A 26,142-nucleotide genomic window follows, 5' to 3' on the forward strand; every position below is an offset into this window, starting at 1 on the left:
ACTCACACAAGGCCAGTTTTGAAATGCTAGTCAATCCCACCAATAAATCTTTAGTGTTTAGGAGAGAAAGCTTCAAGAAAACAAGGAAAACATGGAAATTCCACAAAAAACCCAGGGTTGTGGAGCTTTGAGTCCCTGTGCTGCTCATTGTGACATTTAATTATAGTTATTCTAATCTCGGGAAACTGTGCTGAGTGCAGATGAAATATAAGGAGGCAAAAAAATCACAAAATGTCCATCTAAAGGCATGGGCTTTAATATTTAATTAGAGAGGAAACTCTATCCAGCCATTTATTTTCTGAAACAGTCAGTTTAGACAAGTACAGAGACACAAGCAGCCAAAGTTCAACCTGGCACATACCCAAAAAGCCCCACCTGGAATGCCAGTCAATGGAAAGCAATGCCACTTATACCAAGGTCATGTCCTTTGTTTGTTTTCTGCTACTAAATTTCCATCCATTTATCTGCTGAACCTTCTTAATCCATTAATTTCAGTGTTATGGCATGCCATCAGTGTGCATACCAGGAACAAACCCTGGACAGCATGCTGGGGCCACCACTTTCTTGATCACATATACAATGTCAGTAGAGGCTGGTGCAAGAATGCTAGTTGGCAATCCCCCTTCCCTGTGTCCATAAAAAGATAAATTTCAAGTAAAGTTGACTTTTAGAAATGATCTCTTTAGACCCAAGTGCATTATTATTTTGTAACAATTCCCTTAAACTCCTGACTGGGAACGATGCACACTCAATTGAGTCTAAACTGAAGTTATTATTATAAGTAGGATCTGGGAACATTTTAGGTTCTTCCCAAAGCTCTCAGTAATTTAAAGACAGGACAAGAAGGGAGACAGTTACATCACAATAATAAAAGGAAAAAACAAGTGTGTTAATTTAAATTGAAACTAAACTCACAGACCGCTTTATTAGGTAAACCTTGCTAATACTTAGTTGGACCCTCTTTTGCCTTCAGAATTGCCATAATTCTTTGTGGCATAGATTCAACAAGGTGCTGGAATTTTGGTCTGTTTTGACATGATAGCATCACACAGTTGCTTCCACCACATCTCAAAGGTGCTCTATTGGATTGAAATCTGGTGACTGTGGAGGCCATTTGAGTACAGGGAACTCATTGTAATGTTCAAGAAACCAGTCTGAGAAGATCTGAGTTCTCTGACATGGCACGTTCTCCTGCTGGAAGGAACTATCAGAAGATGGGTACACTGCTCTCATAAACGGAAGGACATGGTTAGCAACAATACTCAGGTAGGATGTGGCATTTAAATGATGACATTTGGTAATAAGGGACCCAAAGCGTACAAAGAAAATATCTTCCACACCATTATTCCACCAGCGTCAGCCTGAAACATTGATACAAGGCAGGATGGACCCATGCTTTCATGTTGTTGATGCCAAATTCTGACCCTAATATCCAAGTGTCGCAGCAGAAATTAAGACTCATCAGACCAGACAATATTTTTCCAGTCTTCTATTGTCCAATTTTGGTGAGTCCATGCAAATTGTAAACTCAGTTGCCTGTTCTTAGCTGACAGGAGTGTCAACCTGTGTGCTCCCCTGCTGCTTCAAGGTTCTATAAGTTGTGCATTCAGAGATGCTCTCCTGCATACCTCAGTTGTAAGAAGTGCGTATTTGAATTACTGTAGACTTTCTACCAGTTCAAAACAGTCTGGCCATTCTCCTCTGACCTCTGGCATCAACAAGTCATTTTCGCCCAGACAACAGCCACCCACTGGATATTTTCCCTTTTTTGGACCATTCTGTGTAAACCCTACAGATGGTTGTGTGTGAAAATACCAGTAATTCAGCAGTTTCTGAAATTCTCAGACCAGCCCGTCTGGTACCAACAACCATGCCATGTTCAAAGTCAATTCATTCACTTTTTCCCCCCATTCTGATGCTCAGTTTGAACTTCAGCAGGTCATCTTGACAATGTCTACATGCATTGAGTTGCTGCCATGTGATTGGCTGATTAGATATTTGGTTTAACAAGCAGTTGAACAGGTATACCTAATAAAGTGGCCCGTGAGCGTATGTGATAAAACTTAAAAAAGTAACATGTTGTAAATTGACTTTTTTTGAAAAATATGTTATGATATTTGAAGATCATGCTATTCCAATATACCAGCATCAAAATCTAAATCATCAGTTTTAGTCACTTGAACATTTGGACCTAATTATGCCTTCGTCATTCTGAATTGCCAGTAATGTTAATGGAAATATATGTTTTATAAAATGTTAAATTTGAAATTAAACTAATTATATTATGAATGAAAATTCTAGTTTATACTAATACCATAAATTATTTTTTAACAGTATAATGGACGGCATGACAGAAGCCTGCATGAAGGGTGGAATCGAGGCCTGCTTTTCATCTGTGTCATGCGTGTGTTCCTTACTGAGCGCTTTGGATGAACTGAGTCACGGCAAGGGGCTTCAGGCAGAGCAGATCCACCTTTTGCTGAAGCGCTTGGAGGAGCTTAAAGATGGCACAGAATCTACCCGGGAATCAATGGAAATAAATGAGGCAGACTTCCGGTGGCAGCAGCGTGTCCTTTCATCAGAGCACACCCCCTGGGAGTCGAACACTGAGAAGAGCCCGGATATCAGCATTAGTGTAACTACCGATACCGGTAGGACTACTTTGGAGGGAGATTTGGGACAGACCACTCCTGAAGAGGTGGCTGATGGTTCTAGAGCCGGTCTACCGTCCCCTTGTGGGCAAAATAATGGCGAGGTCATGGGTCGGGAAGTGGAACTCGAAAGTAATGATCAACCAGATGTAATTCAGAGAAGCCATGGCCTTGTCTTCCCCGATATAACCAACTTTTTGTCAGTGGAGTGCAGGACTCGGTCACATGGCTCTAGGTATAGCGAAAGCAACTTTAGCATCGATGAGCAGGATCTTTCAAGGACAGAGTTTGACTCTTGTGACCAATATTCTATGGCGGCAGAAAAAGACTCGGGCAGATCAGATGTCTCAGACATGGGTTCGGACAACTGTTCCTTGGCAGATGAAGAACAGACCCCCAGAGAATGCCTGGGTCACAGATCACTGCGCACAGGCCTGTCCTTGAACCTGCTAAAAAATCAAGAGGCTGACCAGCACTGTGTCCGACTGTTTGTCCAGTCGCTTATTAATCTCCTTCCCCAACTGCTGTCGGTCCACACTGCTGCCGAAGTGGATTTATTAATCCAGAACTTCTCATCAAATTTCTGTTCCAGTCTACAAACAGGTAATGTTGTTGCTTGTTTAAACTTTTCCAGACCTGTTTGTGGTAACCCCAATCTTGGATGAATATTAACTGTATATTATCTGGGTATGTGACTACGACGCACTATTCAAGTTCTTTTTTCTTGCTATTCTGTTTACTGTATTATCATATTTACATTACTTATATCGGCAGTACTGGGGACATGCCAAGATCCCGCCATCAAAAAGAGGCCAGTGCAATTGTAAACACACATGAACAAATATGCCCAAATTTGCTGAGTTGGCCTTAGCAGAGTAAGCAATGAGGAAGAAAATCTGAGAGGAAATCCTGGACAGACAATCAGGGCCAATATACAACATCCACACGGGCAAAAACTGAGCCGGGGTTCAAAATAGCTTTCCTGAACTTGTGAAGGTACCATATGGGCTCTTGAAACTGGATTGCACAAGTTCTTTGCCTGTAGGTAGGTCTCTACTGTTAGGGTACAGTGTGGGGGTCGCCTTAGAGTCTCGCTCTCTTGTGATTTTGTATTCTGTTTCATTTGTTTAGGCCTTGTTTGATTTTTGTTGATTTTTGGTATAATTTTGTATGCTTGATTAAGTTATTTATATTAATGGTTACCTCTAAGTGAGGGTTTTTTTTTTTTTTGGAGATGCTGAATCTTTATTATTATCATAGAAATTATTCTGAGTCGTTTCAGTTGGTGTTTCTTTTCTTCCTGGTTGCTACCATGTTGCATTTCTGTCATTGGGATTTGACAGTGGTTGATAGGATATGGTAAGTGGTCAAGGAAGTTTCATGGTCCGAGTCGTCAATGCGCTGTTATAAGAACCAGAATATCGGGTCTGTCTCTGAGTTTACGGATATTAAAGAAAAAGCAATCTTTATGCGTGTGTTGATTGTTCTGTTAGGATTTCTCAATTTTGACTTTTGCTTTGATTACCCTTACTACAATTTTCAGGGTTTTGATTTGGGTATTGATGTTCGATAGGACTGATCTGTGTATACAACTTTCTGCTAGTTTACATTTCCTCTCCTGGTCATCCCTTTAGACCTGGCAGCCTTTCCTGTGCAAAGCTAATGGTTTTATTGTTAAATACTTTTTAGTAATTTGTTTTAACTGAATTCATGCTCCTTTTCAGAATAAATAGGCATTTAATTAATCTACAAGCCCTAGTTGTTTTGTGATCAGGTTTCTATAAGCACCTGGGGAGAATGTGGGTCAGGCATCAGTTTGGGCTGTTGTGGAGGTTTTGGATTATTCCATTGTTCAACTCACTTTGTGTACAAGAATATGATCTGTTTAAAAACTAGAAAACGTGTGACCTTCTCATCCACCCAATATCAAGGCTGTAGCCCCAGTATTTTGCGAGTACCAGCAAGTTTCTGCACCACACGTGCTTGACATGCAGTGAATATTAGGGCTTCCTTTCTTTTTCTTCCTATTATGTAAGTTGCTTCATACTCAGCAGAGGTCGATGCTCTTATTTTTCTTTCTACCATGTGAATTTCTCAATCAGTGATCCCTATCCAGTTTGCCGTAAATAAAATGCAAATGCTGATAAATTTGTGGTGGTTGTCGCTCGCCATGTTTCCCGAGTACCAGCAGTTTGACCACAGCAGATGATGCTTCTTCTTTCTATCATTGAATTAACTTCTACAGTTTTCTTCATGCTCAGCAGATGTCAACCACTCTTCTTTTGCCCTCTGCCAAGTTTGTGGAGGATGCCGCCAGCTAGATGTCGTGCTTCATCAGTATGTATCTTGTCTCGTATGTAGCTTTCAATTAGACCAAGATCAAGATTCTAGCCCCACGGTTATTGAGTGATCTTTTTACAATGGTGTGAGAGAGATTTCTGTGACATTAGTCCAAGTTTTCAGTGTTGTTTTCTTTTTAGTGGTGTTCTAATACATTGAATTCATTTCTGCAGTTGCTTTTGTAATTTTGGGTCATTTTCATTTTGTTAAAAATATCTGAAATCTTGGTGTACTGCCATTTTGTTTCCATAATGGGGCCCACTATATTGGGTCAGGCATTAGTAGGGGCTGTTTTGGAGGTTTTGGATTGTTCCATTGTCCATTCCATATTCCATTTAGTCATTCATGCGATGATTTGCTTCAGACATCTATCTCTGTGTCTAATTTTGTAGATAGCAACAAAGAGTTTTTTGCAGTGTTTAGTGATATTGTAGTGTCTCGACTTTTTTTACTTAGCACTCCTTTGGACTACATTTTCAGTTCGTGTTTTGGGTTTGGTTTTTGCCTGTTCTTTGACAAACAATTTTTGGTTTGTCCATGTCATGGTCCCTTTAACCTCTTTTCTAGATTTCTTTTTCTAGTATACTTTGTTGCTCATTTCTGTTTGGTCTTCAAACCTTTGAATTCTGACTTTTGGCTTGTTTTCAATTCTGCTTAGAATTTCAGATTTGAATTTATTAGGATGTTTTGTAGATTTTAGGCTTTTTCTGATCACTTCCTTTTTGTCTTTTAAGCCTTACGTTTGCTTTTGACTTTTTAATTCTTGTTTCTTTTTTTTAATTGGTTCCTAATTTTCTGTTGTTTTGGATATTTTTTGATACTGTGATTGTGTTTTTTTTATTCATTATTTAATCTTTTAAATTCATTAAACTTACAGTCTGAATTTTGTGGTCTGTGTTTCCTTCCCCTTCTTGGCATGACCTTTTCAGACTCTAAGCCTAAAACATAGGACTTACTGGTTTTTCACATTTTCAAGTGAATATCTTAGCCTCAGGTTTGAGTTCCAGTTCAACTGTGAGGTGTTTTCACATTCACCCCATGTTGGTATTGCTTTTAAAATACTGCCTAGTTTCACTCAACCCAGATTATTTAGAAGTTAATTAGTCACTGTAAAATATGCACTACAGATGGAATACAGTTTAGATTCCTCAAAGGATTTGTTGTTTAATGAAGTTGTAAGTAGAGGAGTTGGGGGGTGCAGTAGCACACCAACATTGAGGATTTTGACATCACATAATGTGGTGAATCATCAAAGTGGTCTTCAGAAAACGTAATGGTGTGTATGCATTGTTTCTCGTATGGGTTTTCTTAGAAATGTGGATGAGGGTGGAGAAAAGGCTGTCAGATCAGTGTTAGTGATGTTGGTGCAGTGGAGAAAGCCATCTGATATGTGATTCTACTGGTTGTTACCGACGTTTCCCTACTTTACCTTTGTCCCCTACTCTTGGCACACTGTTTGTGAATGTGTCATTCAATGAAATGGAGTCCTGTACAGGGACGTTTCCTGCCTACAGGCAAATAAACCTGGAAATACTTCAACTCCTTTCAGATTTGTAACAAAATAGCAGCGGACAACTGGACAGATGAATATCTTTCTCACAGCTCCTGGTTCATGCGTTAGAATCCTGGTGGTTATGCGTGGGATCTGCATATTGTGCTCAAATTTCCTCTGATACCCCAATGATTTGCCAGTTACATTGGCACAGGACTCTAAGTTGGCCCAATGTAAGTGAGTTTTGGTGTGTTTGTGTGAGTGGGATTGAACTGGCCTTCTGTCCAGGGTTGCATCCATGTTTTATGCCTGGTCCTGCTAGCTCCGCATGACCCTAACATAGGAGTACCAAAGTAAATCAATAATTATCCACACTTTAGTATTCATTTTGTTTTGGTTGGCTGTACAGCTTTCCTTGCGCACATCCGGAAACACAGTGTGTTTGTGGTCACAGTAAGAAAGTTTCCGCCTTAATCAGTCACCTTCTCTTGTTTTTACTAGGAGTAAACAAGGCCACTTCTCTGTCCGTTTGCATGGAAGATGTGTGAAGAGCAGTGTACCAGGGCCGAAATCCCTAATCTGCACAATATAGAGACAGTATTTTGCCATGGAAGAATGTTGACTGAGGGTTTGAGAAGGTCAAATATGCTCAGACATGTGTCAGGCAAAAAGAATGAGCGGGACACTCGTCTACACCCTCTACCGACGACAATGGCAGGCAAGTCTGGTGAACTGATGAGGATTTCGACACCTGGTACACCTTCAGCCATTAAAAACCAGGTCGCTGCTTGCTGCTTTTCTTTATTGAAAACTGAGGACACAGCAGACAGAGAAGTTGACTGATCAAGGTGGAAACTTTTCCATTGTGACCACAGACACACTGTGTTTCCATATGGGCGCAGGAAAAACTGTACAGCCAACCCAAACAAAATGACCACAGAAGTGCAGAAAATCGACATACCCTCATAGATACAGAAGATGGATCCTTATGGCGCAATAGTTAACACCGCTATTTATGCCCTTTCTGGTGTAATACATGACATTTTGTGATCGTGGAGAAAATATTACGTCAATTCCAATTTAATCCACTAAAATAGCACTGTTTAGTGTTTGTTAGCCAGGCACGAGGTAAACACGTTTTTTGATTGTGCTCTTCCTTTCCATCACAGGTGGGATGCATTCACCTGGGTTTGAAGGCAGCGACGCTCTCAGCAGTCAGGCCCAAATGAACGCTGATGGACTTTACCTGGTTTCCTTCTACACACTTCTGCTCAACCTTAAGCTGTGCTGCTGTGATTACTATAGAAGAAAGCCATCTCCTGTTCCCATCAGTTCGGTACGTTTTGTCACTCTGGTAGCCTGTTCACAATTCCAGAAATGACTTAAAATCGTAATCATCATCATCACAGGAAGTATCAGCTATTCTCTGAGGTTACCCTAGCCAGATGCCCCCCAAGATTTGTTTTCTTTCTGCCTGGCTGTCCTTTGGGGTGAGACCCATTCTTTTCATATTATCTCATATCTCCTCCAACCACATTTTCTTTGGTCTCCCTGTGGGCCACCTCCATCTTGGTACACCTCTTTACCCCAATCATCTCCACCTTTTGCTTCACATATGCAAACCACATAAATTTCTCCACACCAAGTGCTTCTGTTAATGCAGCATTCATCAGCCTCTCACTCTGTGACTCTCCACACATCCATCTAACCATTCTCATCTATGTCATATCCAGCTTAGCTTTGGATTCCACCCTCATTGGACACATCTTACTTCCACAGAGCATACTATACCTCACACAGCTCTCATAAACGTTTACCTTCAATGCCAGACATTGAGCTCTGTGATAGTGTCCTCTTCTTGTTGGGAACTAAAAAAATGACCAGTAAAAAATGCCATCTACAGCCACTAAGTGGTGCAGTTGAGCTTCATTACTCAAGAATTTCATGCAAATTGAATGGAACTCAATGGCGGGGTACCAGTTACATTTATAAAACAACTAATAAGCCTTTGTATTTTGTACAAAACTAATGTAAGTATCACTTAAATGGTATACCTCGAAAAAAAATAAATAAAACTAAGTAACAAGTTAACTTGTATGTCAATGAGAAAGTCAAACTACAGCTGAAGTCACAGGACTTCAACCATGTCATAAGGGTGACTACCCCCTCTGCTGACTAACATTATGTCATTGAAGCCTCTGACTGAAAATTGTTGTAAAAACTGTGTAGTATTATGTGGCCTTAAGAAAATTGGTAGTTATCTTGAAAGGGCTTAGCATGTTCCATTACAATTTTCTTCAAGAAAAGTTAAAATCATTTCACTGGAGTGGAATTGAGTGCTACTGGCCTATAGTATTTTATACTGCTTGGCTTGGACACCTTGAAAACTTGCTTAATGAACTAAGGAACTGTGGGCATTGTCTTTGATGCTGTTAAATGTCTTCCATTGTGTCTTAACCTAAATGGTTCTCCTGGATGTCCTCTCATGAAGAAAAGAGCAGGATTGCCATTTACACCCACTTCCTAGGATACTGGAACAAATCTGAAGGCACTTCTAGTATCTAAGCATGACCTGGAAAATTCTGGTTGTATTGCAATCCTGACCCCTGTAATGTGCTTGAATGCCTTCCACCCCAGCCAGAGCCACTCTTGAGATACACTCCTTCATTATTCTGTTCTTTTGACACCAAAGGAAATGGGGCAGGGGGCATGCCAGTCGTTCCTAACATTTATGGTGCAGTTGGAGAAGAGAATGTAAGGCTGTTATGAGCATGTTGCCTTTTTGCAGTGCCGGGGTTACCGTCACTAATTTTAGTAAGAGTTTGTATTTCTTTACGTATGACACCAAATCAGATCCTCTCCTCATTCATGAAGCCTACATGGGTCAAATAATTTTTTTTTGTTTGGTGACCTATTTAAGTTTATTCCTCTTTGCAGAAGGAATTTGTCAGACAAATCCAGAGCAGTGGACTGGTGGTGATGCTGTCCCAGGTTTGGATTGAAGAGCTGTACCATCAAGTTCTCGAAAGGAACCTGCTGGGTGAGGCCGGTTACTGGGGTGCCCCTGAGGAGCACACCCTGCCACTCATCACAATGCTCACCGGTAAGCCATCTGTTAACTGGGGAGAAAAGCTACTCCAGTTCAAAAGCAGCTTTATTGGTATGGCAGCCCATTTTATTTTGCGTGTATTAATGATAGTTTGTTTTGGTAATTAAGAAATGAGATGCCCTCTATTAAATCTGAAGTATTTGAGGAAAGGTGGTACACTCGACTTGGTTGGTATACTTCTAGATGCAACATGTCACCACTCTCCAACACTATGGTCAATGGAGCTAGCTTGTTCTTCTCTTATTCATGACGTAAGGTTGATTCAGCAGTGCTAAAGCTGTAAATATTGTACATTGTATCATATTGTACCTGCCTTATGGCCCCAACTGAAATGACGTAAGTTATAAAAAATAACAGGATAAGGTCACCTACTAAATTTAAAGTCAAGCTAGTCACTGTACTGGTGCAGCTGGAAAGTGCTGAATGCTGTTTGTTTTACTTCACATTCTTATTTTTTATTTATTTATTTTTTAATTATTATTATTATTTATTTATTTATGTATTTATTTAGTGTTTATGCCTCACTAGAACAAGGATGGTCAAGCCAGATCCTGGTACAGGTTCTTCATCAGAAACTGATTTATATTATTAATGAAACGCAACAGTTATGTAGATGCTTTTCTTCTTACCATGTTATTCTCCAGCTTTAGAAACACTATTTCTCTTTTATTAGACGATTAAAAAAGAGAGAGGATTTGCTCACCTAAATCCATCATGTTTTTTTTTAATCATTATTGTAATAAATATGCTATTTGTTTGGAAATATTTCATAGATAGCTAAAGAAATACCAAATGTACTTTGTAGGATATTGTTACACACATGCAATCAGGGCTCATCTATTAGTAATTCTGCCCCAGGCCACAGGTTGGGGCTGTCACCTACTGCCTCTCCTGTCCTTTTGTCCTCAGGCCTGGACATTGATGGCATGAGGTGCTTTGACGTCACTTCTGGCTTCCAGTGGCTGAAGCCATTTAGATGGAGCTGCCAACACTTCTGTAAGGTCTATTGGATCAGTCAGGTCCAGTAGGAATCCTACCAACTACACTAATATAATGATAAGAGACAATCAAGATAAAGTATTGGGGCACGTTGAAAGAGAATCCCCAAAGAAAAAATGTTCACAAAAATGATTAGCGCTATAGAGAAACATCTTTGCAGATTCAAATCTGTTGACTGACAGGTTGCCACAGTGCCTGAAGCTGTTCAAATGGAGCAGCCACCACTGCTGTGAGGTCCACTGGATTTGTCATCTCCAGTAAGAACCCCGCCAACTACACTACTGTAATAACAAGAGACAAATAAGATAAAGAATTAGGGCACCTCGTTGCAAGTCTGTTGACTGACAGGTTGCTGTAGTGGTGGACTATTTATGGCTTCCTTGGCAGAAGGGGTGGGTCCACGTCACCAGAGCCAAAAGTGGCATCATATCTCCTCATCCCATCGATCTTCAGGCCTGAGGACAAAAGGACAGAAGAGTCAGTAAGTGACAGCGCCAATCCATGGCTCAGCGAGGAATTACCAATAAATGAGCCCTGAAGTTATCTCCCACTCGCTTGTGTATTGCAATATGAAGAAAAAGATGGATACATCAGACAGACTCTACAGGTAAACTTCTATTAAGGGCACTGTTTAAGATAGGTACATAAATATGGAAAGTGCTACATAAATAGATAAAAATAAAATGTATTGGTCAAGATAATTTGATGTGAAAAGCGCTGTATAGGATAGACAGACTCTCTAGAGCCATAATTAATGAGTATAACTGCCTTACCCTGTATCTTCTGTTTTCTGTAAAATCTTTTAAGAAATGAAAAAAATAAGGAAATTCATTTCTACTTTCAGTGATTAAAGATTTCTCATACTTCCCTATAGGCTACCTTGTTATTTGCGCCTGAGAGTTAATTGGCTGCCACAATTAAGTGTTTAATATGAGTAAACAAGTAATCGAATTAAAAAGAGTAAATCCAATAGAGCCTGAACAGAATCCGGTGCCCTGAAAGCTGTGATACTAATTACTATTTTTCTGACTTCCAAAGAGAAATACAGAGAGCACTGTTGGTAAATAATGAGACAATAGACAGAAGGCTGGGGAAACCCATTGATTAACTCATCCAGTTCAACTGATATCAAGCTATAAGATTGGTTGTCATGAAAGCCTGCATCCCTTGTGCCCACCAGGTTTTAGTTGACCCCCCACTGGGAATATGGACTGTTGGTTTCTGAAGTAAAGTCCACTCCCTGCTTTTATTATGGTACAGATCACTGTTTGCTCTATACAGAGATAACAGTTGGATGTGAGCTGCCATTAAAGGTGCAATATAAAATAAAGACAGATTGATTGCTTGTGATTCTGATTTTTTCTTTTTTTTATTGCTTTTGTAGATATTGATGGCCTTGGGAGCACTGCCATTGGAGGTCAGCTAATTCGCAGACCTATGATGCAGTCTTCTCTTTCCCAAAACAAAGCTGGAGATGACTCGGCAGTGGCAGGTAAAGGTGGATTATTGCACCAGTTTATGATGAAAAGGATTCCACTGACATCCTGAATTGAGAAGCGATAGAGGCAAAGCAAACTAAAATCAACAGATAGCTTCTCAACTTCAGACCAATCAAGCTCTCGATCATAGGCTATTTTTTGATGTTTTGTGATTTACAATCCCACAACTTGTAGAATCTGATGTACAGAGTAGATTCTGAAGCCGAAATCTGCCTACGCAAGTATTCTAACTTAATAGGTGGGTCACTTTGAATATTCTCTGATTATTTTAGGTGGAATGTTTTGGTAGGAACAATTCCTGAACGGGGCGCCATCTCATGGCAGGTTGAATATGAGCACACACATACACTAGGGTCAATTTAGCATAACAAAGACCCACATCCTACATGACTTTGAAAGGAAACTGAAGCACGCCGAGTAAACCCACTAGAAAAACATGCAAACTCAAGGCAGGAAACACCCGGAACCCCCTTGCTGCACCTCCGTCACCGTGCCTTCACGTGTTTAATTCATGCTTTAATGCATTTTATCATAAAAAAATGATATCAAGCATTTATCTTAGCATTCTAATTGTTCAGAAGGCAGGAATATCATGAAATTAATGTATTATGCGTGGCAATCTCTGACTGCTCATTTAAACTAAGAGAAATCCTGTCAGAAGTTACGATCTTTACAAAGAAGGTAAAAGCAAATAAGAGACTGTTTAGTGAAAAAGGGAAAAAATTAAAATCCTACGAAAAGCTGGTTGCATTAGTGTGCAGACCCTCTAAACTAGTACTTAGTTTGAAGGACCTTTTGATTTTATTATAGTACTCGGTCTTTTTGGGTAAGAGTCTATCAGTTTGGCACATCTGGACTTGGCAATTTTTACCCACTCCTCCTTAACAAAAGTGTCCAGATCTGTCAAGTGATGAGGTCATCTCCTGTGCACAGCTCTCTTCAGGTCACCCCACAGGTCTGAGCTCTGGCCGGCCCACTGGAGGACATTGATCGTCCTTTGATGAACCCATTGCTTTGTTGATTTTGATGTATGCTTTGAGTTATTGCCATGCTGAAACTTGAAGTTCCTCTTCATGTTCAGCTTCCTAGCAGATGCTTGAAGGTTTTGTGCCAAATTATACTTGGACCTCTTCATGATCACATCCACCTTGACTAAAATCCCAGTTCCAGCTGAAGAAAATCAGTGATGCTCGTTCAAGAAACATTCCTATTAATGTGGCACTCATTCAAGAAAAGGTGAGGTTTGTAAACTCTCTTGGGACCTCCCCTAACTGGACGACACGCCGAAGAGTGTCCCGAAGTCCGATATCCGTGTCTATGGAAGACTGTTCATCTGTTGCCGGGGCAACAGCCAGCTCAAAGCTATGCTGCATCTCTCCGCCAAAGCAAACAGAAAAGATATCGATGGGTGATATGCAAGGAACATTGTAAATGCAGGTAACAGGATTATTTGATCACTGATCTGACCACAACCCTGCCTGACTGCTGTGTCTGTGTATAGCGAGTGGCAGATCACACTACAATAAATAAGTGTGCCGTTCCTATTTCTCATTACAATGAAATTTTCGTTACAACAAAATATTTTTACGTCCCTGGGAGTTCGTTGTAACGGAATTTTACCTGTAGATGAATAAGCCCATTCTTTTAGATAACAGCAGAGTGTCATGGTTTACAAAGGCAGGCAGCACCTTTTCCAACATTAAGAATAAACTGTGAAATGATACAAGCATATCCAAGAGTTCCCTGAGTGGAGCTCTGCATGTTCTCCCTGCCCGAGTTTTCCACCCGTTTCCTTTCACAGTTCAAAGACATGGAGGTGAAGTGAACTGACATTTAAAAAAAAAAAAAGAGAGAATAAAAAAGGAAAACCAACAGTATTTAGCTGTTAACATAATATTTCATTGTTCTACATATATTTATTGTACATTGTGTCTTAACTACTGGATTAAGCATGTCCTTACTATGTAGTGCAGATCGGGTAATGACAAGGGATAGCCCCTCGGGTATGTAACGCTGATCCCTTGCATTACAAGCTTTTTGGGTGTCTGTTAGTTGTAGTGATAGCTTGGGAGATGCAGACAGAGATAAAGGACTCAGAGTGTAATTTCATCTCAGAGGTGCACACTGGTACAGTTGTTAACACTGCTGCCTCACATCTCAGGTCACATTTCTGGCCAAAATAATGTCCAGCACGGTTGTCCGACACTTCTCTAACCCTCAGTGACACTCAAAACACCATTGTGCCATTATAATTCACTTAAGAATAGTATAGCTCAGTTTCTTCTCCATTGACTTAAGTGCATTTTGCCAAATTTGCTGAAATTCTTGAACATTGTCAGATTCTAAGCGAATTGAATTCAGTGGGGTTCACTCAAGACCATTAATTTTCAATCACTCACTTAACTCCATCGCTGTTGTAGCTGTGATTTTTGCCTAGTGGTGCTTCAGCTCCACATTTTATCTTGTAGGAGTGGTTTTTGCCCGATACATTCTGATTGGCTGCTGGAAAAACCTGATTGACACCTTATCGGCACCGCTGACTGGACGCATGGCAGGGAGCTCCAAAGGCCTGGCTTTCATTTTGGGTGCAGAAGGTGTGAAGGAGCAAAACCAGAAGGAGCGGGATGCAATCTGCCTAAGCCTGGATGGGTTGAGGAAGGCGGCAGGACTCAGCTGTGCCTTAGGTGGGACATCTTATAGTATCAGATCTGTCAGGATCTTATAGGAAAAACAAAGTTGGGAAAGTTTCTTTGTGTAAAGTGTAAATTTTAATAAGACACAGTATATGAAAACATTTGAAAATAGTGTTTTTGTTTAAAATAAATAAAGAGTAGAGGGAGTTAAAGGGAGAACACATAAGACAATTAAAATCGTAGTGTCTCACCAAGCCTCTCCAGTAGGTCAGGTCAAGCCAGGTTGGGGAGCATGTACTTGTACAACGTATTGCTGCACCCACCACATGATGAAACAGCTTAGGACCCTGGTTTGCAACCACTTAGGCAGACACGTGGTCCAGTCCCACCCCCGGAAATGATCATCTGCTGCAGACAGGTGTTACATGGGCATTCCCTTGGCCTGGTCCTGCTGCTCAGTTCCTCAGCAATGAGGATCCTGTGAGCTGGATCACCCTCAGGGAATCACAACACATTGCTGTAGTGTTGTAACTGATAATCCCTCACAATGCACGTAATGTGCCTTACTCTTCAGCCCAGTGTCATAATCTCAGTCAGGGTTCCTCAGCTTTACAGTTTTGCAATACATCCAATTCCTAGCTGAGTAGTAAACCCTTCTAAGAGATTACTTAATCTTCCTTTTTTTCGCAAATACACACCTTCCTCACTAATCAAATCTCCTCTCTGGTTCCTGCATGTGACCCCTTCTTGGAAATACCCCCTGCTCTAAAATTTTTATGCTGGCAACACACACAGCCTCAACAATCATTGGCAAATTATTCAGTTACATGGAAGTGATTTTTATCCCAACCTCCCTCGTTCGTAGTCAGCTTTTCCTGTCTGAAATCATTTTTTTCAATGGGTATGTCAAAATATAATACACCTTCTTTTTTTAGTGATTTCCTTGTTCATCCCATACATTCTTTGGTGTTTTAGAAGTGCCAGAGGTAGTTCTGCTTTACTTATTTCATAACTCCCCTGCTGTGGTGTAATTTTAGACTAATGCACAAGCCAGTCATTTTTAATGTTATTTTGCTTTGGCTGCAGGGGTTGCTGCCAACTGTGCCTCTGCTTTGGCTCAAATGGCAGCAGCATCGTGTGTGCAGGAAGACAAGGAGGAAAAAGAAGCCCCAGAGACGAGTGATACTATATCTCAAGGTATGTAGCAGGACTGTCAAATAAACTGATCATTTTGATCCAGACATTCATATTACAAGTAAGCATTGTTTGGAATGTATTGAATTGTGTGTTGAAAACCTTGCTAGCAAAAAAGCACACGAGTATAACACTAACAAAAATTACCATGCTATTATTACAAAAGGGTTTCTCAAAATAATTCTGTGCACCAGTTAAAAATTAACAGAAGATTTCTGCAACTTATTATTTAGTTCATTTAAAATGCCCTACTAGCTACCACACTGTTAATGGAGCAATCCGTTTCCTACAGCATGTGCAGTTGTCCCTCAACATGGTGTCATCCAGTGCTACACATTTAAGACAAACAAGCCGCCATTTAATGTGTCTTTAATGTCTTATGGAGAAAAATGTGTTGCCACCTCTGTGGTGACAACAGAGATGGCATCCATGGGAAAACATATGGGTGCTGTGATGAGGTTCATGAAGAAGTAGCTGAGTTTCTGCCATTGTATTTCTATCCACCCATTATTCAACCAACTATATCCAAACACAGGGTCATGGGGATCTGCTGGAGCCAATCCCAGCCAACACAGGGCTCAAGGCAGGAAACAAACCCCAGGCAGGATGCCAGCCCACCGCAGGTCACTGGATATGAGACTATACAGTGTATATGTGTATGTATATATATATATATATATATATAATATAATATAATATTTATATATATTTATTATATATATATATTTATTTATTTATTATATATATGGGTGCCTTCAGTGCCCAACCCTCAGTTGCGGCCAGTCTGCCGCTCGCATTGTGAAGAGGGGGGCTGAACGCACCCCAAGGAAACGCGGTTGCTCCTCCGAAACCCTCTCTTAAACGGCAATACAGTGAGAAACAAATGCAGTGTTTTTTGTTTTTTTTTTTTTTTTTTTAAACCTACTGCCGTGCCGCGTGATCTGCATCTCGTGCAGTGCTTTGAACATTTAAAAGCCTGTACAGCAGCAGTCCTACTCTTTGTCTTTTATTTCCAGCCCCGGGCATGGTTAAATCTCTTTGCACAAAGTCTTGCCTTGTGGGACATGAGTTCTTCATATTTTTTGGTTTATACTTTAAAAATGGAATAAGAATCTAAAAATCTAACAACATCACAATAAAGCTTGATAAATTCTAAAAATAATGATACCAAACATATATACAGTGGAATGCAAAAGTTTGGGCAACCTTGTTAGTCATTATTTTCCTGTATAAATCGTTGGTTGTTATGATAAAAAATGTCAGTTAAATATATCATATAGGAGACACACACAGTGATATTTTAGAAGTGAAATGAAGTTTATTGGATTTACAGAAAGTGTGCAATAATTGTTCGAACAAAATCAGGCAGGTGCATAAATTTGGGCACCACAAAAAAGAAATGAAATCAATATTTAGTAGATCCGCCTTTTGCAGAAATTACAGCCTCTAAACGCTTCCTGTAGGTTCCAATGAGAGTCTGGATTGTGGTTGAAGGTATTTTGGACCATTCCTCTTTACAAAACATCTCTAGTTCATTCAGGTTTGATGGCTTCCGAGCATGGACAGCTCTCTTTAACTCACACCACAGATTTTCAATTATATTCAGGTCTGGGGACTGAGATGGCCATTCCAGAACGTTGTACTTGTTCCTCTGCATGAATGTCTTAGTGGATTTTGAGCAGTGTTTCGGGTCGTTGTCTTGTTGAAAGATCCAGCCCGGCGCAGCTTCAGCTTTGTCACTGATTCCTGGACATTGGTCTCCAGAATCTGCTGATACTGAGTGGAATCCATGCGCCCCTCAACTTTGACAAGATTCCCAGTCCCTGCACTGGCCACACAGCCCCACAGCATGATGGAACCACCACCATATTTTACTGTAGGTAGCAGGTGTTTTTCTTGGAATGCTGTGTTCTTTTTCCTCCATGCATAACGCCCCTTGTTATGCCCAAATAACTCCATTTTAGTTTCATCAGTCCACAGCACCTTATTCCAAAATGAAGCTGGCTTGTCCAAATGTGCTTGAGCATACCTCAAGCGGCTCTGTTTGTGCTTCCTCTGCATCACTCTCGCATACAGCATCTCCTTGTGTAAAGTGAGCCGAACGGTTGATTGATGCACAGTGACTCCATCTGCTGCAAGATGATGTTGTAGGTCTTTGGTGCTGGTCTGTAGGTTGACTCTGACTGTTCTCACCATTCGTCACTTCTGTCTATCCGAAATCTTTCTTGGTCTGCCACTTCGAGCCTTAACTTGAACTGAGCCTGTGGTCTTCCATTTCCTCAATATGTTCCTAACTGTGGAAACAGACAGCTTAAATCTCTGGGACAGCTTTCTGTATCCTTCCCTAAACCATGATGGTGAACAATCTTTGTCTTCAGGTCATTTGAGAGTTGTTTTGTGACCCCCATGTTGCTACTCTTCAGAGAAAATTAAAAGAGGAGGGAAACTTCCAATTGATCCCCTTAAATACTCTTTCTCATTATAGGATTCACCTGTGTATGTAGGTCAGGGGTCACTGAGCTTACCAAGCCAATTTGAGTTCCAATAATTAGTTCTAAAAGTTTTGGAATCAATAAAATGACAACGGTGCCCAAATTTATGCACCTGCCTGATTTTGTTTGAACAATTATTGCACACTTTCTGTTAATCCAATAAACTTCATTTCACTTCTCAAATATCACTGTGTGTGTCTCCTATATGATATATTTAACTGACATTTTGTATCGTAACAACCAACGATTTATACAGGAAAATAATGACTATTAACAAGGTTGCCCAAACTTTTGCATCCCACTGTATGTAGGTTTTAAAATAAGGTCAATTTAAAGCGTGACATAAAAAGTCACATAAAATTGTTGCACAAAACCATTGCGCTTTTAGGCTTAGGATTTTATATATATATATATATATATATATATATATATATATATATATATATATATATATTGTCACAGGTGCCTGGGGGTGTTACCCAGCCAGGACAGACCAGAGGAAGGCTTATGCCTCCCCCAGACCATGTGGGGTCGACCGCCCTGGTGGCTTTGGGGACCACGGGAACTAAGCTTGGAAGCTCAACCCTATAGGGGCCCATGGTCACCACCAGGGGGGTGCCCCAATGCCTTTGGAGCCCTGGCCCTCAGCACTTCTGCCACACCCGGAAGTGCTGGGGGTAAGAAGACCAGGGACACACTGGGGAGTGCTGGCAGAAGCTAATCGGGAGGCTCCTGGAGCACGTCCGGGTGGGGATAAAAGGGGTCGCCTCTCCCCATTCGATGGCTTGAGTCAGGTGAGGAGAAGGACGGAGCTCGGGAGGAGAGGCAAGGAGGCGGCCTGAAGAGAGAAAGAGGCATTGGTTGAAAGGCCTGGACTTCGGGGAGTTTGGGGGTTGTGTTGCACCTTGTAAATAATTGTCGTGTAAATAAACATGTGTGGGTGATTATGATGATGTCTGCCTGTCTGTGTCTGGGCCACGTTCCATTATATATATATAATTTCTTTACCCCTTGGCTACAAGTTCCTTAGTAATTTCTTATTCAAGTAGGCCTTGGTTGGTAGGATTGAGTTTTGGTTTCAACTTGTTTCGGGCTTTGACATTTGCTTTCATTTTGTCCTTTGTCCTTAGTCTTTCAGTTCTGATTGTCATCGTGGTTTTAAGCCTTTATTCATCTTTTGATCTTGTCTTTTGGCTTCCATTTCATCTCCATCGCTCACGATAATCCTCAGTCGCACAGCAGTTGTCCTGGTGCAGTCACAGTGTGTGTGAACACAGGACACAGTCCACAGAAAATGCTCCTGTCACACAGTGTGTGATACTTTGTGTAAGTTGATGAAGCTAAAATGAACATTGCTAACATAGCAAATGGCTTTAAAATGGCAAATTTAAAACCATTGAAGAATTGAAAGGAAAAGATGGAGGTCATTTCCCATTGTCACTGTCATTGACTAGAAAAGTAATTTGCTTCCAGTGCTGATTGTGCACTCCAGCATGCTGTAACAAGGGGACAGGTTTAGGAGTGGGAATGATTCAGCATGAAAGCAGGTTCAGAAAGAGAAGAGATGAAGGGAATTTTGAAAGCACCCCCACAATTCTTTGTAAAGAGGTGTTTTCCATACATCGATAATGACAGGTCTATGGAAAAATATCCATTCATCCATTTTCCAACCTGTTGAATCCGAACACAGGGTCACGGGGGTCTGCTGGAGCCAATCCCAGCCAACACAGGGCACAAGGCAGGAACCAGTCCCGGGCAGGGGGCCAACCCACCGCAGTATGGAAAAATATTTGTGCCAAAATTGCAGTTCAGTGCATGTGCATGTGGTGTGTTTCATTTTGGCATTGTTTTGCCGTGTCATAATTAAAAATATATAAACCAAATGATCAATTGCTTTTTCTGCACTTTTTTGTGTCAGTTTACAAAAAAATACAAAAGTATGTTGCATTTTAATTGATGTCCATAGATCACGTGTCATTGGATTTCACTTAGCGGCTGCTCTGAGTGTACAGAATTTCGCTTTAAGACCAAACATGAAACTTGTTAAAACTGAATGGAATCAAGTGACCAATCAGTCAGAAGGTGGGGTAAGGGGCATCAACAGTTGGGGTGAGAGGCGTTCCACTTCTCAGCATTGTTCTGATGGCAAGCATAAGTTTTGTGAAGGTGGAGTGACCAGCTTCCCTAGTGTTAACATTACTGAGTCTGTAAAAACAGAGCTAAAGGCACTGGTGCCAAGTGTCACTTGGGCAACAGTATAGACGTGTCTTCATAATAAGAACTGTTTTTCTGCAGCCCAGGGGCCTCATGCATAACGCCGTACGTAGAATTCGCACTATAACATGACGTAAGCACAAAAGCCGAAATGTGCTTACACACAGAAAAATCCAGATGCAGGAATCTGTGCATACTCCAACTTCCACGTTCTTCCGCTACATAAATCCCAGTAAACGTGAAAAGTAACACTCATGAACGCGCCTGCTCTCCCGCTCCAACTCCTCCCAGAATTACGCCTCTTTAAATGTGTAAATCAATATAAATAGCCCTTAAGCTCAGCGTTCTGTGAAAAGACAATGGGAAAAGCAAGAGAGAAAATGGAAGAATTTCAGCGAATACCAAGTGGAGGGAAGGAAAAACGTACTATTTGTTGGTTTAAACAGTGGTATTAACAACAAAAGGAAGCTGATCGAGTGACATAGCGTTCCGGAGAAACTCGAAAGCTCAAGTTCACAAAGTCACACAGTGCCCGAAATAAAAAAGAAGTTGTCACATATCAAAGTTGCCATGAAAAGGCGAGTCGAAGCCCACCGTCTGAGTGTCATATGAAAGCTTATTAGGGTACAAAGAAAAAAAAAAGGCACACAGTGGGGAAAAAGCACGAAATGTCAACTTCAATCTCGAAATTTCCACTTTAATCACAAAGTTTACTTTGTCATTAAAGTAGAACATCATGGACTTCATCTTCAAATCGTTTAATTAACTAGTTTCTCAAATCACATCGTAAGTAAAGTAGCACGTTAAATGCTTTGTTCTTTCTATGTGTGTGAATCACTACGTGCTTCTTAAACCAGCTTTCTCTTCCTCTGACAGGACACAGAATCCATTACATTTGTGATATTACAGCTCTCTGAATAACTAAAATACTGAGATGTATACGTGATATAATTTTCATGATGATAGGAGTTAAAGTACGTTATTAAACATGGGAACACGGTGGCGCAGTGATTGTGCTCGACCTTCGATGAAATAATTTATTGCAGCAGTACTCAGGGGCGGCTCTAGGATAAAGCGCTTTATAAAGTGGCTCAGGTTGTGCAATATTATAAATGTAGTGCAAGTTTACAGTGAGGTAATTGTACTTATAAGTACTAACAGGTCCACAAGGAGCAGTTGATGTACTGATTGAGTACGTTTAGAGCTCTTGGGATGAAACTTTTTTTCTAAACCGCAAGGTAGGTACAGGAAAGGTTTGAAGCCCGCGTGAGAAGCAGTTCAAATTGGAAGCATGGCTGAGGCAGCGTGTGCTTGATGCTGTATACCGATAATTCTCTTTCTGATCAGCTGCTCTGAGTGGTGCAATGAGAGTAATATGGAAAAAGATGATCTGCTGTGGCATCCCCTAACGGGAGCAGCTGAAAGAAGTAAAATAAGGTGTAGTGAGAGTAACAACGCTAAAGCAACTATGGTATTTGGAATACTTTGACCATTCCATGGACCATTATATTGTTACTGGTTAATTACAATCAGATGCATTAAACTAATAAACAATATGCGGTTAATTTCAGTGTATTTATAAAGCCGTGTCAGGAAAATAAAGGTTAACCACACAGGAACAGTAGCACTGCTTTGACACTGGGTGCTGCCAGTCTGCAAAACCAATCGAAGAACTTGTGTACGACAGGGTATGAGGTACCGTGGAAATGTGCGTGGCTTTACACCAAGTTTAGGTTTTATACATCGCGATTTGAACGTGGAAACGTTTTTATGCAACATTTCTGTGCGTACACACCGTTTATACATGAGGCCCCAGGTGTTGCCCGCTCTTGACAATGATATGAGCAGTGATGTTGAGGAGCCTCTCATCAGCAGTGATGAAAAAGTGAATCTGTCTTCAGGCGGTGAAAAAGTAAGTGATTCTGATGAATTTGAAAGCGATGCTTAGTCCTATTAGGGTTTCTGTTGACTCTACTTCCAACAAACCAGCACCACTTCGTTTCAATTTTGTGAAGCAGCCAGAAATAAAAGTGAATGTTGACAGCCAAGATCCACTTACTTCCTTAAAATTATTTCTTGATGATGATGTGATCAAAAGAACTGTTTTTGAGATAAACTGTTATGCTGAATGGTGTCAGCTATATTATTATTATTATTAATTTCATATTATTATTTGTATCATTATTATACTTTTTACACTTCTGACTTTGTACTTTTAGTGTTTTGTATGTTTTAGAGTAGAAAGATAAGACTCGATAAAAATGTAATTTTTCAAGCCAAAAACTGCAATGCTTTTTTACCTGCTTTTTTGAGAAAAAATGCAACGCTAAGGAAGGTGACCAAAATGATGAGAAGTATGTTTTAGGTCTTGCTGAAAAATTTTAGATAGATTAAATAAAGCTTTATTAATCCCATGGGAAAACTCAAGCATGAAATAAATAATAGTAATAAAAAATCTATTGGGTTACCTAAACAATGTGTTAGGCTTTTCTCATATCATGCTGTTCTATACTTCTTCTGATAGTCCTGACCAACACAACAAGAAGTTTAGCAATAGCAGGTGTCATGTTTCAGCCAGTGTTTAACCCCTGACTGGGGTTGAAAGTTGTGTTTCTTCTCTGATTTTATCCATTTTTGTGCCGTTTATTTGTTTTAATATTTCCTTTGTTTTTTATGTACAATATTCTTTACTTTTGTCAGTGACTATAAAATGCCTTGGTTATGTTCCATGTGTTTTGTGGGTGATCACCCAAGAGGCAGGGCCATCCACCAATCACTGCCAGGAACTGCCCTCCTCCCTATAAATTTGACACGCCTCCCATAATTCCTGGCGGTTTATTTCAAATGTGCTAGGGAGTGGAGTGTTTACATGGATTATGCTGTGTTTTGTGATTACTAGATTTTTGAATCTGTGCTCTGTTTTTGACTTTGCCTTGGGATTCCATATTGGGGCTGTGTTTACTGTGTCAGAGGATTGGCAGAGCTTTACCAGAGAAGATCCTCAGCATCAGTTAATCTCTATGAATCAGAGACTTCAACCAGGGATATGTGACAAAGTTCTAAATAATATGGCTTTAATAGACATGCCATTGCTGCTTCCCAAACATTATGGTGCCCTGAAATTGTTGTGTGTCTTGGAATGTATGCACATCCCCTTAAATGAAAGTCTGCAATGTGCACTTTAATCACGCCTGAATTGTTTGATATGTAATTTTAAACTGTGAAACACTTAAATCAAGGAAAAATGTGTCAAACATGATGGGGGACACTTTACATCCAGCTATTTACATTTAAACTCATAGCCATAGCTTTTTGCTTTGAGGGCTGTAGACCAGACTGCTTCATTAGTAGTTGGATTATTCTGTTGACATTCAAAGCTGACTTATTTCCTCAAATTAGGGTGACTATGGATTTGTAGACTTATCAGAGTTCCTTTCTGGCAGTGGCCCCAGAGCGCTCTTAGCTCATACCTTACCTAACACCCCTGCTCTTTTGTTTTAATGTCCTGTAACTGGAAGTGATGGAGTAAAGTGTGTTGATTGCAGTGAAGCAGAAAGTGGAGCAGAAACTGGAGCAAATCGGGAGACCTCAAGGCGTGCGTCTGCACACAGCCCACGTCCTCTGCATGGACGCCATCCTTAATGTGGGACTGGAAATGGGGAGTCACAACCTAGACTGCTGGCCCCATGTCTTCAGGTAACTGTATTTTTATTTTAATCTTTTCTGTAGCCTACAACTGAATGTTGATCATAAAGCTGAAGTGTGTAATTAAATGTGTATGCCTACTGTTACTTTACAAGTACTCCTTCAATTAGAACAAAGAGGCAGATATGATTAAGGAGAAGTTTCACACAATGTTAACACGTATGTCACCAGCAGCATCACATGCACTTTAGAAGAGCTTATCCACCTGAAGCTAAGCACGATCAGACCCGGTCAGTACTTGGATGGGAGACCATCTAGGTAAAGATTGGGTTGCTGCTGGAAGAGGTGTTGGTGAAGCCAGCTGTGGGTGCTTACCCTGTGGTCTTGAATTTGGATCCCAGTGCAGTGATGGGGACACTGTGCTGTAAGTATGGCACCGTCCTTCAGATGAGACATAAAAACGAGCTCCTGACTCTCTGTGGTCATGAAAGATCCCTAGCCATTCTTTGTAAAGAGTGGGATGTATCCTCATGTCCAATCTAAATTGCCCACCACGGCCTGGTCATTCTGGCCCCCTAATCATCCCCTGTTTCTAATTGGCTGCCTCTCTCTCACCACTTCACCACATAATAGCTTATGTGTGATGAGTGTACCAGTGCAAAAAATGGCGGCCGTCACATCATTAAGGTGGATGCTATAAATTAGTGGAAGTGGCTTCCCACTCACAAAAATGATATGAGTATCATGAAAAACACTATAAAATGTAAAAAAAATATATCTTTTTTTATTTTTTCTTTATTTTAGAGAAAGCTACCAGGTTTGGTGTGTTAGATTGTAATATTATGAGGACCTTCATACCTCCACTTGATTTTTTTTTAAATATTTGACAATAATGAATGGGGATTGGTATACTAAGACATGTTTGTTTGGTTGTTCTTGTGCTCTCATGCATAGTTGCTTAATCTAACTGGTTCATTCTAATCCTTGCTGTGAACTAATAAAGTGGTCCTTAACGGTTGCTTTACAAAAATGTCTTACTTTTGTGTCACCTATTCTGAAGCTCACTTTCTGTGAAAATTCATTAGACTGCTCTTTTTGGGTTGAATAATTTTTTTTGCTTTTACTATCATATCTCCGTCACAGAGTGTGATATCAAATACCCATGATACAGTGTTATTTTCATGGTGTATGATTTTTTTTTTTTTAGTCTATTACAGTGAAATCCAAATTTATTTTAAAACATTTGTGTATTGAATGCAAATGCATTCTTGAAAAGTGAATTGAAACATACTTAATCTGAATCATAGTGGTCTAGCTTCCAGTCTAGAGTAAAAAGACAATGAAATCAGTTTGCATTTTTACTTAATATTTACACGCTAAAGTCCAGTTATTTAATAATTTTTAATGAATTTTTAAAAACAAGGATGCTGTTAATGACTCTCACACAGCTATGTTGATGGCAATCAGTCTAAATTTTAAGAGGCTTTTAAAGTGCGTCCTAGTAATTTATTAACTTTGGGAAATCATCAAGGTGATGATTGCTGCTTTATAAACACCTCCTTGTCTCTCACAGGGTCTGCGAATTTGTCAGCACCTTGGAGCACTCTCATTTCAGTGATGGCACCTCCCAACCTCCTGTCACCATCACTCAGGCTCAGCAGGCAGTGGACTTGGCGCTGGAGCTCCCCCAGGAACATGTCTCAGAGCAAGACCTGACCCTCAGCCACCCTGTCATTCAGCCGTTATCTATTCAAGAGCTCATCCGAGAAACAAGCAAGGGCAAAATGTTTGACTTCCGAGGAGGAAGCCTGCTGAGCGGCAACAGCGCGGCCAAGGCTGTGTGCACGCTTTCCACCCAAGTTGACAGGTGCGTT

The 26,142-nt window shown here is 40.5% G+C and overlaps 1 protein-coding gene across 3 annotated transcripts in view; it reads left to right on the top strand.

Annotated features, from left to right (window-relative positions):
* The window catches only part of arfgef3 (ARFGEF family member 3), a 191,655-nt gene that overhangs the window by 109,616 nt on the left and 55,897 nt on the right, over window positions 1–26,142 (top strand). For all 3 annotated transcript variants that reach the window (XM_039738234.1, XM_039738235.1, XM_039738236.1), the window contains 8 exons: window positions 2,335–3,254; window positions 7,653–7,819; window positions 9,421–9,586; window positions 11,976–12,083; window positions 14,559–14,774; window positions 15,810–15,920; window positions 24,169–24,319; window positions 25,842–26,135. In XM_039738234.1, coding sequence (XP_039594168.1) covers window positions 2,335–3,254; window positions 7,653–7,819; window positions 9,421–9,586; window positions 11,976–12,083; window positions 14,559–14,774; window positions 15,810–15,920; window positions 24,169–24,319; window positions 25,842–26,135 — 2,133 coding nt within the window. The remainder of the gene's footprint in view (window positions 1–2,334; window positions 3,255–7,652; window positions 7,820–9,420; window positions 9,587–11,975; window positions 12,084–14,558; window positions 14,775–15,809; window positions 15,921–24,168; window positions 24,320–25,841; window positions 26,136–26,142) is intronic.

Source organism: Polypterus senegalus, chromosome 16, assembly GCF_016835505.1.
Source record: "Polypterus senegalus isolate Bchr_013 chromosome 16, ASM1683550v1, whole genome shotgun sequence".
NCBI lineage: Eukaryota > Metazoa > Chordata > Cladistia > Polypteriformes > Polypteridae > Polypterus > Polypterus senegalus.